At 46.6% G+C, this 17,388-nt stretch overlaps 1 protein-coding gene across 2 annotated transcripts in view; it reads left to right on the forward strand.

Annotated features, from left to right (window-relative positions):
- camsap3 (calmodulin regulated spectrin-associated protein family, member 3) overlaps window positions 1–17,388 on the forward strand; it is a 224,681-nt gene that overhangs the window by 136,456 nt on the left and 70,837 nt on the right. Inside the window, exon 1 of one of the 2 annotated variants that reach the window (XM_070867250.1) lies at window positions 5,400–5,464. The exons of the other annotated variant lie outside the window; for it this stretch is intronic. Coding sequence (XP_070723351.1) covers window positions 5,438–5,464 — 27 coding nt within the window. The 5' untranslated portion in view covers window positions 5,400–5,437. Of the gene's footprint in view, window positions 1–5,399; window positions 5,465–17,388 lie in introns of those variants that run through there. 2 annotated transcript variants of the gene reach the window in all.

Consider the following 17,388-nt stretch of genomic DNA (forward strand, 5'->3'; position numbering starts at 1 on the left):
TGATTAAATTTTTGAAGCTTGTGATTACATCCGGATCACTTGGGCCTCCAAACTTCGTGCTTTAGACTGTCTGTATTGTTTTTCAGGCTGCTTTCTACCTTGACTTGAGATTAGTTTACTAACTAATTTTCCAAATTCTGCCTGTTTTGATTTTCTCCGTCCCAAGGAGTTCAGCATTTTCAATTCTCACTTTTGTGTCTTCCATTATGGTGTGAAGAGTCTGAAATTCAGTGGCCAGATGACCCAGGGTCAATGGAGAGTGATGATCAGATTGAGGCTTGAACTTAAAGGTTGCGAGCTAGGAAATCTGAGGAGAGAGAAAAAAGGAACTGGGGCAAAATGGAAGACTCCCATCATCACCTTTTTAAAGGTTTAATGTGTGAGCGATGCAAGATTGCGAGCCCATAGCCTCAGAAATTTTCAAATCATTACTGTACATAACTGTTTTAATTTGTACGCATCAACGCATCGCTTTGAGTTTTTCTAAACTGGTAATATAGTGATGGTGCTTCGCGACATTTCCTTTGTAACGTGACACTTTGCCATTTTCTTGAAGGGCTTCTCCCTTCAACTGGCTATTCGGCAGTGATAGACCTACCAACTGGTATGTTACAATTCCAGTTAGACCGATATAGAAATGGGGGCCAAGTTGTCCGATCAGGACATCTGATCAGATTTGGCGCAGTACTGATTTTTTTTTTTTTTGTTCTGCCACTTTTCTATGCCTGATGCATTAAAAAAAAAATCTTGACAGTCAAGCAGTGTATATTTTTGTTCATGCCTTTTGTGCACAGCAAGTTGTGGAGTACATAACGAGAGCCAGCAGGGTGGAAGTGCGAAGACTGAGGACAGGGACGGAGACAGTTTTGGTCTCTTAATCTGAGGAAGGACATTCTTGCTATTGAGGGAGTGCAGTGAAGATTCACCAGACTGATTCCCGGGATGGTAGGACTGACCTATGAAGAAAGACTGGATCGACTAGGCTTATATTCACTGGAATTTAGAAGAATGAGAGGGGATCTCATAAAAACATATAAAATTCTGATTTGGATTGCCAGGTTAGATGCAGGAAGAATGTTCCCGATGGTAGGGGAAGTCCAGAACCAGGGGTCACAGTCTAAGGATAAGGGGTAAACCATTTAGGACCGAGATGAGGAGAAACTTCTTCACTCAGAATTGTGAACCTGTGGAATTCTGTACCACAGAAAGTTGTTGGGGCCAGTTCGTTAGATATATTCAAAAGGGAGTTAGATGTGGCCCTTGCGGCTAAAGGGATCAGTGGGTATGGAGAGAAAGCAGGAGTGGGGTACTGAAGTTGCATGATCAGCCATGATCATATTGAATGGTGGTGCAGGCTCGAAGGGCCGAATGGCCGACTCCTGCACCTATTTTCTATGTTTCTATGTTAAAGCACGGTCAAAGAGAGAAGCTTTTTGGGGAAAAAAAGACGAGAGTTAGCGTGGCAAAATATTTTGGGGAAATGCTCCAAATGGGTAGTGAGTGAAAGGTTGGTTACAATGCTGAAGCGTTCTCAGGATTGAACATCATAGCTTTTTGTTCTCCGCTGTGACTTCTAAATGGCAATAGTTAGTCTCAATGGACATCTTGCAACTGAAGTGCAGAAAGGAGTGCTGCTCATCCAACTCGAATACCCTCTGTGCACAGGGGGTATGATTGACCCCCTTATCTTGGCTGTGCTGCTATTGGGTGGTGGAGTCCAAGGACTGGTAAAATGGACCAGCAATATTCTCTGGCACCTTCAAGCGGCCAGTGCTGAATTGGTCTGCCCAGGAGCAGACCGTTGTTCCAACTTGGGAAGACGCTTAACAAAAAGGAGGAGAAAATATGAGTAGAGGAAAGTGCTCCATTTCTGTGTGCAAAGCCCGCACCTGAAACAATATCCCATCATTGAGCTTATATTTTATCTTATTCGTCATGGAATATGGTTATTGCTGGCAAGGCCGGCATTTATTGCCCCATCCCCAATCACCCTCGAAGGTGGTGGTGGTGAGCTGTCTCCTTGAACTGCCGCAGTCCATGTGGTGAAGGTGCTCCCGCAGTGCTGATGGCAAGTTGTGAGGGGAAAGTTTCACTTCCGGATGGGGCAATGTCCCTGCCCATTGGAACAGAGAGACCCGCCCCCCCCCCCCCCCCATTGCTGGTCGAATAGGGGCTTCATCCTCCCCCACCCCCCACCCCCAACTCACTCACACAGGTCAAGGTTCCTTTCTCAGCTGTGCTGTTGGGAGGGAGGTGCTGAGTGAAGCCAGGCTCTTGCCCATAGGGAGGAACCATTTGAGTGGAGGCTGTTGTTTTGAAGCGCCATTTTAAGAGTGTCCCAGTAACTTACAGCCTGGGAGCATATCAGCTATAGTTGGGGGGTTGTGTGGGGGAAGAGGGTGTAATGTCTTTGCTTCATGGGTTCTTTGCTTAATAGCAATGTGTTGCTGTGAATTCTCAAGAATCAGTTGGTTTATTAACAAAGGTTTAACAATCACACTACACATTACCAGTTCATCCACCAGGCTCACCACTGCATACCTCATCGTGGATGACCTAGACCCAACTGGCTGGGGTTTTATTGAGTCTTGTGAACATCACGTGACTGGCTCAGCCACTCGCAACTCAACAGCTCGACAACTATTTTGTTCCTGTGAGCATACTCACAGGTGCATACATTAGAGGGGAGCTCCCACAGGGTGAGAAGGAAAGGAGATGTTGGGTTAGAAACAGACTCCAACTGTGCTTACTGGTTTTAGTGTGTGCTGTCTACTGTGAATATATTTCCTTCCTTGCCCAGGGAATGTGTGGAAGGTTCAGCGTTTCAGACACTTGTAACCCAGGATTGACACAGCAATAGTGTCAGGTTGAACTCTTTTTTTTTTTGGTTTTAATTTTATAATTTAAAAGAAACACAGCCTTGTTTTCTTCCTGCCTGTCCTACTGGTGCTGAATGCCCCCTTCTTTGTGCGAGTGGCCATTCTGCAGTGGTGAGGCTGGGCGTCGAGTCTCGGCAGGCTATTCACTCAAGGGGGGCGTCACAATTGAGCCAGATTGCATCTTTGCTGGAGTTCCATGTGGCCATATTTCGTAGGGGGTGGGGCAGGGTAATTGGGTTTCCCAGGGCCACGGCAATCAGTTGTAGCACCTCGATTGCTGTCCTGACTGAGGTGATCAAACTCAGCACAGATTGGGACCGGATTCGTCCTTTGGGCTCAGTACCACATCGGGCAATGTGCTCAGCTGCCTAGCAGGCGCTGGAAGCTCCCTTATCACGTTACTTTTCTTCGAAAAGATAGAAAACACGTTGTTGTTGTTACACAGAATATACAGCACAGAAACGGGTAATTTGGCCCATCGGGTCCGTGTCGGAGCTTATGCTCAACACGAGCCTCCTCCCACCCTATTTCATCTCACCCAACCAGCAAAAGCTTCTGTTCCCCTCTCCCTCATGTAACTTCCCCTTAAATGCATCTCTGCTATTCATCTCAATTACATGAGGTTGATTCCTGAGATGAAGGGGTTGACATATGAGGAAAGGTTGAGCAGGTTGGGGCCTGTACTGAGTTCAGAACAATGAGGGGTGATCTTATTGAAAGATATAAGATTCTGAGAGGGCTCGACAAGGTAGATGCAGAGAGGATGTTTCCCCTCGTGGGGGAATCTAGAACTAGGGGGCATAGTCTCAGAATAAGGGGTCGCCCATTTAAAATGGAAGTGAGGAAGAATCTGTGGAATTCTCTGCCCCAGAGAGCTGTGGAGGTTGGGTCATTGAATATATTTAAGGTGGAGGTAGACAGAATTTTGAGCAATAAGGGAGTCTAGGATTATGGGGAGCGGGCGGGGAAGTGGAGCTGAGTCCATGATCAGATCAGCCGCGATCTTATTGAATGGCGGAGCAGGCTCGAGGGGCCGAATGGCCTCCTACTGCTCCTATTATGTGGCAGTGAGTTTCACGTTCTAACCACTCTCTGGGTAAAGAAGTTTCTCTTGAATTCCTTCCTGGATTTATTGGTAACTATCTTGTATTTATGACTCCTTTGGTTCAACTCTCCCACAAGCAGAAACATCTTCTCTACATCTACCCTTTCATAATTTTAAAGACCTCTATCAGGTAGCCCCTCGGCCTTCTCTTTTCTGGAGAAAAGGGCCCCAGCCTGTCCAATGTTTCCTGATGGTTATCACTCGTAAGTTCTGGTGTCATCCTTGTCCATCTTCTCCAGTGCCCCTTATGGTTAAAGGGATCAAAGGGTATGGAGAGAAAGCAGGAATGGGGTACGAAAGTTGCAAAAATGATCAGCCATGATCATATTGAATGGCGGTGCGGGCTCGAAGGGCCAAATGGCCTATTCCTGCACCTATTTTCTATGTTTCTATATCCTTTTACTAAAGGGCGACTAGAACTGTGCTCTAAATGTGATCGAACCAAGGTTCGTTACAAATTTAACATAACTTCTCTGCTTTTCAATTCTATCCCTCTAGAGATGAACCCCCAGTGCCTTGCTTGTATGTTTTTATGTCCTTGTTGACCTGCGTTGCCACATTTAATGATTTGTGTATCTGTAGCTTGGAAAAAACGCTTTTTCCTCCCTCTGGTCTTTAAGAATTGCAGTTGGCTTTTACACACACACACAGTAAAAGGAGCGGGGGAGGGGAGAAGAGTTTTGGAGTTAGTGTAAAATTGTTGACTATGTACAGTGAAATCTGAATCTTCATATCTTGCATTGCTGAACTTTGAATCTTTCAGAATATTTAACGTGTATTTAATATTTCTAACAGTAATACCTGCTTGACATCTGAAGCGCTTTTAATATTATGAAATTCACATGCTTCTCTTTTTCTTTCCTTTCTTCCCCTTGCCCTTTCACTTTTGATCTCTCTCTCTCTCTCTCTCTCTCTCCCCCCATCCTCCCTCTCTCTCTCTCTCTCTCTGCCTCTGTGACACACTGTCCTCAACAGTGTCCCACCAAGTGGTATTGGAAGCTAGTCCCTGTAAGTCCACCTCTCAACTTTTACTGCATCTCACCTCTGACCCCTGACTCCTGCCCCCTTTTATTTTTAACAAAAAAAAACCCAACCTTGTTTAACTGGATTTTATTGAGACAATTTAAAACTGTTTGCTAGAGTTGCAGTGTGTGTGTGTGTGTGTGTGAGATTTTTTTTGTCTTTTTTTTTTATCCCATGACCCTTCAGTGGGGCTGCATGATGTGGCGCTCAACAAGCAAAGGATTCTGGGATTGTTGGCCAAGTTTTAAAGCGTGAATTTACGTGGCGCCTTATCATGTCATCAGTCTCTCTCTCTGAACTATTTCACAGTGAACTACCTCGCACGATGAATTATTTTTGAAGTGGTTTACCGAGTGGCAAACCCTACGGTGTATTTGTCTAAGAAATGAATAGATCCAACAAAATCTCCTCTGAAAAAGGCACGATCTTTATGACGTGTGTGCTAGACGACATCTTGGTAAGAAACAGACCACATGGGATAAATATCAAGATCTGTACTGTGGTTCATCAGTCTTCCCCACCCCCCCAACCCCCCAACAATCTCTCAGCCTTTTTTCAAATTTCTTATGACAGATCAAAATCTCCTTGTTGAGTTGGCCAGGAATACCATCAATAGGTTAAAGGCTTGCCCAAGTAGTCGAAGAGTGTGTGGGCGTGAATGCACTTGCAAAGTGACATCCGTTGGTTCATCAACCAGGCTGCCCTTCAAATTATCATTTATTTTTGTTCGTTCACGGGTTGTGGGTGTCGCTGGCAAGGCTGGCATTTATTGCCCGTTCCTAATTGCCCTCGAAGGTGGTGGTGAGCCACCGCCTTGAACCGCTGCAGTTTGTGTGGCGAAGGTGCTCCCACAGTGCTGACTTTGTCCCAGCAGATTGGGTGTCTCGCTGGGCCATTTCAGAGGGCAGCTAAGAGTCAGCACAATGCTGTGGGTTTGGAGTCACATATAGGCCCAGACCGGGTAAGGACGGCAGATTTCCTTCCCTGAAGGACATTGGTGAACCAGTTGGGTTTTTGCGACAATCCGGTAGCTTCATGGTCACCATTACGAGCTCTTCCAGATTTATTTAATGAACTGAGTTTAAATTCCCCAGCTGACTGTGGTGGGATTTGAACTTGCGTCTCTGGATCATTGGTACAGGCCTCTGGATTACTGGTCCAGTAACGTAACCACTATGCTACCGTACTCCCAGGGCCCAGATTGTGCTCCAAGTCTTGGGTCACTCCCATTTGGCTGCCCGCTGTGGGTGACATTTATCAGTTCGCTGGCTTGTGGTTGGGTGGATTATCTCTCGTGTGGTGTTGGGGTGAGAGGTTAAGATGAGGAAGGCCCCGCAATATTTCTTTGGCAACAAATCGGGGCGCTCGCTATCCTGGTCATCTCGGTTGATGAATAATCATGGCCGGAACGTAATGAGAGGGGATAAAACCAAAATGATTATTTTGATGTACTCTTGAAGGGTGCTGCAATATATTTGCTTCATGGGTTCTTTGCTTAAGAATTCATAGCAACACATTGCTATTAAGAACTAATTGGTTTATCGAAACGTATAAGATTATGAGGGGACTTGACAAGGTGGATGCAGAGAGGATGTTTCCACTGATGGGGGAGACTAGAACTAGAGGGCATGATCTTAGAATAAGGGGCCGTACATTTAAAACTGAGAAGAGGAGGAATTTCTTCTCTGAGAGGGTTGTAAATCTGTGGCATTCGCTGCCTGAGAGAGCTGTGGAAGCCGGGACATTGAATAAATTTAAGACAGAAATAGACAGTTTCCTAAACGATAAGGGGTTATGGGGTGGGGGTGAGGAAGTGGAGCTGAGTCCATGATCAGATCAGCCATGATCTTATTGAATGGCGGAGCAGGCTCGAGGGGCTGTATGGCCTACTCCTGTTCCTATTTCTTAAACCTTTGTTAAGAACATAAGAACATAACAATCATACTACACATTACCAGGTCATCCACCAGGCTCACAACTGCATATCTCATCATGGATGACCTAGACCCATCTGGCTGGGATTTTATTGAGTCTGAGCTAAGCCATTCATAATGCAATAGCTCTATAACTATTTTAATTAACAGATAAATCCGGGTGCCCCCTTATTACAGGGACACTAGAGCCCACAAATTACCAAATAAACTTTAAAGGAACCATAACAGATCAAAATTTGGTTGCCGGGGGTGATGGTGCACTCCAGTTCCTCCGATGCCCACCTCTCTCGGAAGGCCGCGAGCGTACCGGTGGACCCCTCATACTCCATCTCCAGGGACACCCTGACTCGAATGTTGCCGCGGAAGAGAGGCAGGCAGTCGGGCTGAACGGCCCCCTCGACTGCCTGGACCAGTTCATGGCCTCCTTGGCCAGGCCCAGGAGTAGTCCTACGAGGAGGCCTTCCGAGCTGCCCGCTCCCCTCCGCACAGGGTGCCCAAAGATCGAGGCGCAGTCCCTTCAAATAATAGAAGGGGGGTGGGGGGGCTGCAACCTCACATACTGAATGTACACGTGGAACACGGACTCTTCCAGACCGCAGAAAATGCAGTCGGCCTGGGAGTCCGTCAATTAAAACTTATTGCACAGGACAGCCCTGTGTAACACCCTCCAGGTCAAGAGTCCAGTAGATAAAGCGAGGACTCCCGCGTAGAGAGCCCTCCATTGGCGACGCCCGCCTCCTGCGGGCAACAGCTCCACAAACCTGTGAGCATAATCGCAGGTGCATAAGTCACGGGTGCCAATTGATATTTGAATGTAAATCCGTGCAGAGAACATGTTTCAAAAAGGCAAACTAATGCATAATTTTACCTGTTTGAGAGTTTGTATTTCTCTTTATTTCTCTCCCACCCCACCCCCCCCATTCCCCCCAACCCCTGCCGCCCGGTTATTCTTTAAAGATGGCGTACTCCTTTTTTGACACACCACTGAATGCCTGCAAAGTAGTGGTGATTTTTCTTCCTGTTAATGTTGCATTCCAGGGTGGCACACTTGCTTCATTGGTAGTTCCGCTGCTGGTGAGCTATTTCTGATTTTTAATTATGGGCATCGGGTCTCCTTGTGTTCTCCGGTGTCTGCATATAAATTGTCTCATTACGGGCGGGAGCGCTGGCCCCAGAATGAACTTCTGCCAACCGAGTGGCTACACGAGGGGATTGAGCGTTGATGCGCGTTCCTCTTGAGCGAGCGTGTGAATGTAATGAATTTGGAGCCGCTCTGTCGTATAGCGGTTCCAAGTGCAACGAATTCGAGCTAAAATTGGTTCTGGCCATTTCCTGCACACTGGCGGCTGTCCGATATCTATGCTTCGAGATATTGAGCCGAGCACAGAAGGGACTCCCTTTATTTAAATGGAGAGAGGTTACAAAATGCTGCAGTACAGAGGGATCTGGGGGACCTTGTGCGTGAAACACCAAAAGTTAGCTTGCAGGTACAGCAAGTAATCAGGAAGGCAGATGAAATGTTGGCCTTTATTGCAAGGGAGATGGAGTATAAAAGTAGGGAAGTCCTGCTACACCTGGAGTGCTGCGTGCAGTTTTGATCTCCGTATTTAAGGAAGGATATACTTGCATTGGAGGCTGTTCAGAGAAAGTTCACTATGTTGATTCCGGAGATGAGGGGGTTGACTTATGAAGATAGGTTGAGTAAGTTGGGCCTATACTCATTGGAGTTAAGAAGAATGAGAGGTGATCTTATCAAAACATGTAAGATAATGAGGGGGCTTGAGAAGGTGGATGCAGAGAGGATATTTCCACATAGGGGAAAGTAAAACTCGGGGACATAGCCTCAGAATAAGGGGCCGCCCATTTAAAACTGAGATGCGGAGGAATTTCTTCTCTGAGGGTCATGAATCTGTGGAATTCTCTGCCCAAGAGAGCTGTGGAGGCTGGGTCATTGAATATATTTAAGGCGGAGATAGACAGATTTTTGAGCGATTTAAGATAATAAAGGCCAAGGGGAGCGGGCAGGGAAGTGGACAAAGGACATTCTTGTTATTGAGGGAGTGCAGCGAAGGTTCACCAGACTGATTCCAGGGATGGCTGGTCTGACATATGAGGAGAGACTGGATCGACTGGGCCTTTATTCACTGGAGTTTAGAAGGATGAGAGGGGATCTCATAGAAACGTATAAGATTCTGACGGGACTGGACAGGTTAGATGCGGGAAGAATGTTCCCGATGTTGGGGAAGTCCAGAACCAGGGGACACAGTCTTACGATAAGGGGTAGGCCATTTAGGACTGAGATGAGGAGAAACTTCTTCACTGAGTTGTTAACCTGTGGAATTCCCTAGCACAGAGTGTTGTTGATGCCAGTTCATTGGATATATTCAAGAGGGAGTTAGATGTGGTCCTTTATGGCTAAAGGGATCAAGGGGTATGGAGAGAAAGCAGGAAAGGGATACTGAGGGAATGATCAGCCATGATCTTATTGAATGGTGGTGCAGGCCCGAAGGGCCAAATGGCCTACTCCTGCACCTATTTTCTATGTTTCTATGGAGCTGAGTCCATGATCAGATCAGCCATGATCTTATTAAATGGCAGAGCAGGCTCGAGGGTCCAGGTGGCCTACTCCTGCTCCTATTTATATTATCTTTACTCGATAGCAATCAGAAGCAGGATCCCTGATTGCACCCCTCGCTCCCCACCAAACTCACAGTTGCCAAGGCCAACTTTAGCATCTCTGAAACTGCCACAGCTGACTTGGCTAACCCAGCTCCGCTTCTCGACCAAACCTGCCTGGAAAAGCCCGATCTTGTGGAAACCGAGTCCCTTGTATTCAGTTGTGGAAAGGTTTTAAGAACCAGTCCTTTTTTACCAAGGCTGTTCCTTCTCCGTAATGCACATTCGGTGAGGATGCATTTAGTGGATCATTGTCCTGTCCCGGAGGGAAGGTTGGCGGTCCGGGGCTATAGTGTTACTCTTGTCTGTCCCCTGCTCCCGTCGAGTGAGAGCATCTCCCAGGGAGTGCAGCCGTGCTGCGTAGTCTTTTCTCTGCCTTGGATGTGCCCTCTATGTTCGTTCATCTTTATTTACTATGCATTTCCAGTGGGTTTGTCTGGCAATTGATGTTTGCAGATGACCTGAACGGGCTGTTTATCTGGAACCGATGTGATGGTGTGGAGTATTGGTTTGCAGTGGGTTACACCATCAAAATCCCTCGCCTCTGGTAGATTGTTCTCTTTTTGTGAGGGGAGGGACAGAGTAGAGACTAAGGGGGTTATTTTAACCTAAACTCGCCGGGCGTGAAAGCCATGGGGGGGGGGCGGGGGCACCAAGTGACCATTGCACTATATTCCTGTCCGTTTCACAGTGCGGGGGCTTGGGTTTAAAATCGCCCCCTCAGTGTTTTCCCACCAAACACCAAACACCAAAAGATAACGATACCCATTAGCAAGGTACTTCAGATCTCTTGGAGGCAAAGGCACAAGGGTATTTAGTGAGGACATAGTCCAGTAGGGTTCTCGATCATTTTTTTCAGGGGAGCGACTGGTTACTGAATTGGTCGAACCCCAGCGGGGTTGGATTATAGGCCTGGGGCAAACTAATCCAAATGGGCCTATAGTTATGTATGTTCATGTTCATTACATTACATATTTGATTCTGAGTCTGAAAACATAGGCTGGTATATTCAACAATGAAAGCATATATTCTGTATCAAGTAGGTCTGTATTCTGGTTCTGGTATCATTGCAATCCTAGATTCCTATACATATATGCAAATTTCTCTCGGCCTTATTTTTTTTTTTCCTGCATTTATTTGGTGGGCCTGTGTTCTTTGGTGGGCCTTGGGTTTGCAGTCTTAACCCCCCCGTACCCCAGTACTGAAGGGATTGCTGTGAATCTCACCCAACTATACCTGCTTTCATGTGTGATTATGGAATGGAAGGCACAGAAATATAGTTTGTGGTCTGTGCTGAATATATTTGAAACCCATTGTGAGGACCGGACTCTAATGTCAGAAATTGTGACTCCTCGAGTAGTATTCTAGCGACCGCTATACTGAAGTCAGGAGCACTTATTCGCTGAAAGGAATCTGCTGTTGTCTCTTGTCCACTTCATCAGTCTTTGTTGCTTTTGTCTCCATTTTAATGCAACACGGCGGGTGCAGGGGGGAGCAATAAAAAGCTATTTTGACTTTTCTATAATTAAGACTTCCTAATGTGTGGATTTAAAAAAAAAAAAAATGCACATGTTACATTTTCTGCTCTGCCTGGAACTCATTGCAACTGGGCCCATTTTTAAACTGGTCATCCATTCACGGGCTGCGGTAGTTGGCAGTCCCAGAATCCTTTGCTTCACGAGTGAATGTTGTTAATATCTTGTCTCCATTGTTAGAACTTGAATACTTTTTTTAAAAAAAAACAATTGTGTGGCCTGTCTCTTAGATCATTCCATTTGGGCGTTCCCTTTCGCGGAGCCTGCTCCCTGTGTTTGGGTTTTGAGCTTGTCCAGAAGGGGCAGTGGGATTCTGGGAGTTTTTTGGCCAAGTGGATGATGGATGTCCCATCCCCCACCACCACCCCCCCCACCCCCCCCACCGAACAGAACAGTTATGAAATTCAGTCTTCTCTTCAGAGCACTCCATAATCTAGAGAGGGGGGGGAAAAAAAATAGACTCCCAAAAAAACACACCCTACAAAACACACGCCACAGCTTAGTCCGACATTACATTCCCATCCAAGGTGCCAATGTCGGGAAAGCAAGATGGAGCCAGTGCCTCAAAATGGGCTTTGTATACAGTAAGGCCGAGTGGTTCTGGTACTGGGATGGCAACCCAGAGGCTCAGAGTTCAAATATCTTCCACGCTAGGTGAAATTAAATTCCCAAAATCTGGTGAATTAAGGGCTGGTACCACAAAAATGTCCAGATTGTCCAGAAAAATAAACCCCCCAACTGGGTCACCAATGTCCTTTTTTTAAGAGAGAACTACCTGTCTGCCCGAGATGTGACTCCAGATTATGTCGTTGACTCTCGATGCCCTCAAAGCAGTTGGAGATGGATAATCGGTACTGCCTTGAGCACTGGAGCCATGTTAAATAGGGGAGCTTAGAGATCGAAACATAAATAGGTGCAGGAGCAGGCCATTCGGCCCTTTGAGCCTGCACCACCATTCAGTATGATCATGGCTGATCATGCAACTTGAGTACCTCTTTCCTGCCTTCTCTCCATAACCCCTGATCCCTTTAGCCGTAAGGACCACATCTAACTCCCTTTTGAATATATCCAACGAACTGGCCTCAACAACTTTCTGTGGTAGAGAATTCCGCAATTCTCTGGGTGAAAAAGTTTCTCCTCATCTCGGTCCTAGATGGCTTACCCCCTTATCCTCTTATCCATGGGAGGGGGGGCGAGGACTTCAGAAGAGAAGTGGGGTATATTTGTCGGGAGTGGTTGGTGCATGGATCCATAAGACGCACTTCCCTTTATCTGATCTTGAGTAGGGTCAACCCTCACACTCGTACCTAATTGGATATCACCGGGGTATAATTTGGAGAAAGTGAGGTGGGGGGGAGGGGGGTGAGTTTAAAAAAAATTAAACTTAGAATCCAACCAATCCTGAAGAGACCCATCAATGCCAATGCAACCAATGGGAGGAACTAAGAGACAGCAATCTGATTTGTCACTGTCCCACCCCACCCCCCCTTTGTGAGCCAATCATAGGCTGCATGCTGGTCACCTTACCGATCTTGGCTCTCTCTTCCTCTTAAGTGGCTGAGTCCAGTACACAGCGTTTATGCTTGTCCTTTCTTTGCCATTGCATTTAGCATGCCATCGCTTTTTGTTTGAAGGAGTCTGAGAATAAGCCTCCTATGGTAAAGTATCTCATTAGTTCAATCGATTTGTCTTTCATTTTTTTTTGGAGGTGGGTGGAGGGGAGGGTGTTGAAGCCGAGCGGGTAGTAGAGGAGACTGCATTATTCCTTTTTAAACAACTGGCCCAAGTTGGCCTCCTAGCACGCCCAAGAGGTTCTGTGTTGATACTGAAAGAAAGACTTGCATTTATATAGCGCCTTCACGACCACTGGACGTCTCGAAGCTTTTTACAGCCAATGAAGTACTTTCGGAGTGTCGTCACTGTTGTAATGCAGGAAACGCGGCAGCCAACTTGCGCACAGCAAGCTCCCACAAATAGTAATGACCAGATAATCTGTTTTTGTGATGTTGATTGAGGGATAAATATTGGCCCCCAGGACACCGGGGATAACTCCCCTGCTCTTCTTCAAAATAGTGCCATGTGATCTTTTACGTCCACCTGAGAGGGCAGACGGGGGCCTCGGTTTAACAACTCAGCTGAAAGACGGCACCTCCGACAGTACGGCACTCCCTCAGCACTGCACTGGGAGTGTCAGCCTAGATTTATGTGCTTCAGTCCCTGGAGTGGGACTTGAACCCACAACCTTCTGACTCCGAGACTCCCACTGAGCCACGGTTGACACTACTGAGCGAGTCAGTTGGAATGTTTTACTAGTGCAAAAAACATAACTAGCTTGCAATCGAGAAATTGCTGTGTTGAACTGTGTGCTCAATGTGTTTGTCCATCCTGATCTTTCAAACAAGGCCACGTTTTCTTTCAGATTAACTTTTGCGCTGCATGGAAAAAGCACGGAACCAGGAGTGCTTACCAAGCCTTCAAACAACATTAAAAAGATATTGAAACCTGCTGCCTGTATTGCTGCTGTTTGGGGCGTTTCCCAACAATTGCCTTAATCGCTCGCCAAATTATTCTCTTCAGCGGGGTGACAGCGACGTGTTGGTTGTGTGACCTTGCAGGAAAGTTGCATCCCAGGGATCATATCCCAACCCCGTCCAACATCGAATTGAGGCTGTTCCTCCAAGGAAATGTTGTCGCCCAGGCTGAGCCAGTTCAGTCTCCAGAGATTCTGGAGGCTCCGCTCAGCGTTGAGCTGATTGTAGTGATTTGACGTTTTGTCTCTTGGAGAGAAAAAAAAATTGTCATGTGAAAGAATAACAAGACCTGCCTTTGTGTAGTGCCTTATCGTGCCAACGTCACACGGTGGCTTACTTGGAAAGAGTAGCAACCATGGAAGCACTTGAGACACCTGCAATGTCCCACGAGCAGCCAATGAGATGAGCAATATTGGCCAGAGCGAGAGACCTGGGGCAAAAGGCAAGACTGGAGTGGGGGGAGGGTGGGGGAGAAAGAGAGGAGACACCTTGAGGGGAGGTGGGGGGGGGGGGGCATACCCAGCACTTGTTGGAAAAGTACCGCAGGGATTTTCAAAGCCTCCCCGAGCCACCCAGAGCTTCAGTTACCGACATTCTGAAACTGGGAATAATTCCCCCCCCCCCCCTCCCACAAGCGCAGTAGCCGGCCTCCCTTCCCACTGTGAATGGGGCTTGGCAAATGCTGCCTCTCTGCCTAACATTCACCATCTCTCCCCCGCCCCCCCCCCACCCCGCCCCTCTTCTTTCTTGAAAGGGATTTTGAAATTTTCTCCCATCCTGTGGGATGGGGGAAGGATGCCAAGTTGAAGACAAGTTGGTTTGGAAAGTCCCCAACCCTAAGTAATTTATGAATATTATGCATTTGGAATGAAGTTGTTCAATTATTTACATTTCTTCAAGGCTAATTCTGAGGGACCTTTTTCATGTTGGATTCAAAATGAATCTGTTATAACTTTTCAACCTTTGAGTTAATTAGTACTGCGTTCAGCCTGTTCTGTATTGAACCCAGGCAACTGTGGTGTTGTCCAAACATGAGGTGAAGTCTGCTTGCCCGTATTACGCACACCCGCCCAAACCCACTGACTATGGTCGTTAATATTCATCTTCACCACACACCAGGGCAGTCACCCGGAGCGGTGTATGTGGGACCATCTGTTCCTCCAATACATGTTTATTTATTGAGCAGGGTACTTCCCTTGTGCCCCAAGCTGGACCTTTCAGAAAAGTGTGTGGTAGAGCTCATTCATTCTTCAGCCCTTCCTCCCACCTTACGAGTCTTGATGGGAGGGCAGCATAAGGAATAGGACGAACATCAGAAATAGGAGCAGGCCATTCGGCCCCTCGAGCTTGCTCCGCCATTCAATACGATCACAGCTGATCTTCAATCTCAACTCCACCTTCCCGCACTATTCCCCCTATACCTTAATTCCCCTAGTTCCCAAAAGTTTAACGATCTTTGTCTTGAATATACTCAACAACTGAGCCTCCACATCCCTCTTGGGTAAAGAATTCCAAAGATTCACCACCCTCTGAGTGAAGAAGTTTCTCCTCATCTCCGTCCTAAATGGCTGACCCCTTATTCTGAGACTGTGACCCCTGGTTCTAGACTCCCCAGCCCGGGGAAACATCCTCCTTCCATCTACCCTGTCAAGCCCCTGTAAGAATTTACTGTTTCATAGAAACATAGAAAATAGGTGCAGGAGTAGGCCATTCGGCCCTTAGAGCCTGCAGCACCATTCAATAAGATCATGGCTGATCATTCCCTCAGTACCCCTTTCCTGCTTTCTCTCCATACCCCTTGATCCCTTTAGCCGTAAGGGCCATATCTAACTCCCTCTTGAATATATCCAATGAACTGGCATCAACAACACTCTGCGGCAGGGAATTCCATAGGTTAACAACTCTGACTGAAGAAGTTTCTTCTCATCTCAGTCCTAAATGGCCTACCCCTTATCCTTAGACTGTATCCCCTGGTTCTGGACATCCCCAACATCGGGAACATTCTACCCGCATCTAACTTGTCCCGTCCTGTCAGAATCTTATATGTTTCTATGAAATCCCCTCTCATCCTTCTAAACTCCAATGTATAAAGGCCCAGTTGACCCAGTCTCTCCTCATATGTCAGTCCTGCCATCCCGGGAATCAGTCTGCTGCACTCGCTCAAAAGCAAGAACGTCCTTCCTCTGATTAGGAGACCAAAACTGAACACAATATTCCAGGTGAGGCCTCACCAAGGCCCTGTACAACTGCAGTAAGACCTCCCTGCTCCTATACTCAAATCCCCTAGCTATGAAGGCCAACATACCATTTGCCTTCTTCACTGCCTGCTGTACCTGCATGCCAACCTTCAATGACTGATGAACCATGACACCCAGGTCTCATTGCACCTTCCCTTTTCCTAATCTGCCGCCATTCAGATAATCTGCTTTCCTGTTTTTGCCCCCAAAGTGGATAACCTCACATTTATCCACATTATACTGATTCTGCCATGTATTTGCCCATTCACCTAACCTGTCCAAGTCACCCTGCAGCCTCTTAGCGTCCCCCTCACAGCTCACATCGCCACCCAGTTTAGTGTCATCTGAAAACTTGGAGATATTACACTCAATTCCTTCATCCAAATCATTAATGTATATTGTAAAGAGCTGGGGTCCCAGCACTGAGCCCTGCGGCACTCCACTAGTCACTGCCTGCCATTTTGAAAAGGACCCATTTATCCCAACTCTCTGCTTCCTGTCTGCCAACGAGTTCTCTATCCACGTCAGTGTATTACCCCCAATACCATGTGCGTTGATTTTGCACACCAATCTCTTGTGTAGGCCCTTGTCAAAAGCCTTTTGAAAGTCCAAATACACCACATCCACTGGTTCTCCCTTGTCCACTCTACTAGTTACATCCTCAAAAAAAAATTCCAGAAGATTTGTCGAGCATGATTTCCCCTTCATAAATCCATGCTGACTTGCACCGATCCTGTCACTGCTTTCCAAATGCGCTGCTATTTCATCCTTAATAATTGATTCCAACATTTTCCCCACTACTGATGTCAGGCTAACCAGTCTATAATTACCTGCTTTCTCTCTCCCTCCCTTTTTAGAAAGTGATGTTACATTAGCTACCCTTCAATTGGTCTGCCATTTCTTTGTTCCCCATTATAAATTGACCTGAATCCGACTGCAAGGGACCTACGTTTGTCTTCACTAATCTTTTTCTCTTCACATATCTATAGAAGCTTTTGCAGTCAGATTTTATGTTCCTGGCAAGCTTCTTCTCGTACTCTATTTTCCCCCTCCTTAATTAAACCCTTTGTCCTCCTCTGCTAAATTCTAAATTTCTCCCAGTCCTCAGGTGGGATCAATGAGATCACTGCTCATTCTTCTAAACTCGAGACAATATAGGCCTAGTCGACTCAATCTCCCCTCATGGGGCAATCCCCCCATCCCAGGAACCAGTCTAATGAACTTTCATTGCACTCTCTCTAAGGCAAGTATGTCTTTCCTTAGATAAGGAGACCAGAACTGTGTACAGTGTTCCATTTAAGGCCCATTTAAACTGTTAAACTCGATCCTTGCATAGGTCCATGGACATTCTACATCGTACTCCATCCATTTAATCTCACCGGGGAAAAATTTTGTGTAAATAACCCCTGATTTCCCCCAAAGAATTTAGATGGGAAGAAAAGATTTGGTTCCATTATTCAAGGTGCAT

Source organism: Pristiophorus japonicus, chromosome 24 (genome assembly GCF_044704955.1).
Source record: "Pristiophorus japonicus isolate sPriJap1 chromosome 24, sPriJap1.hap1, whole genome shotgun sequence".
NCBI lineage: Eukaryota > Metazoa > Chordata > Chondrichthyes > Pristiophoridae > Pristiophorus > Pristiophorus japonicus.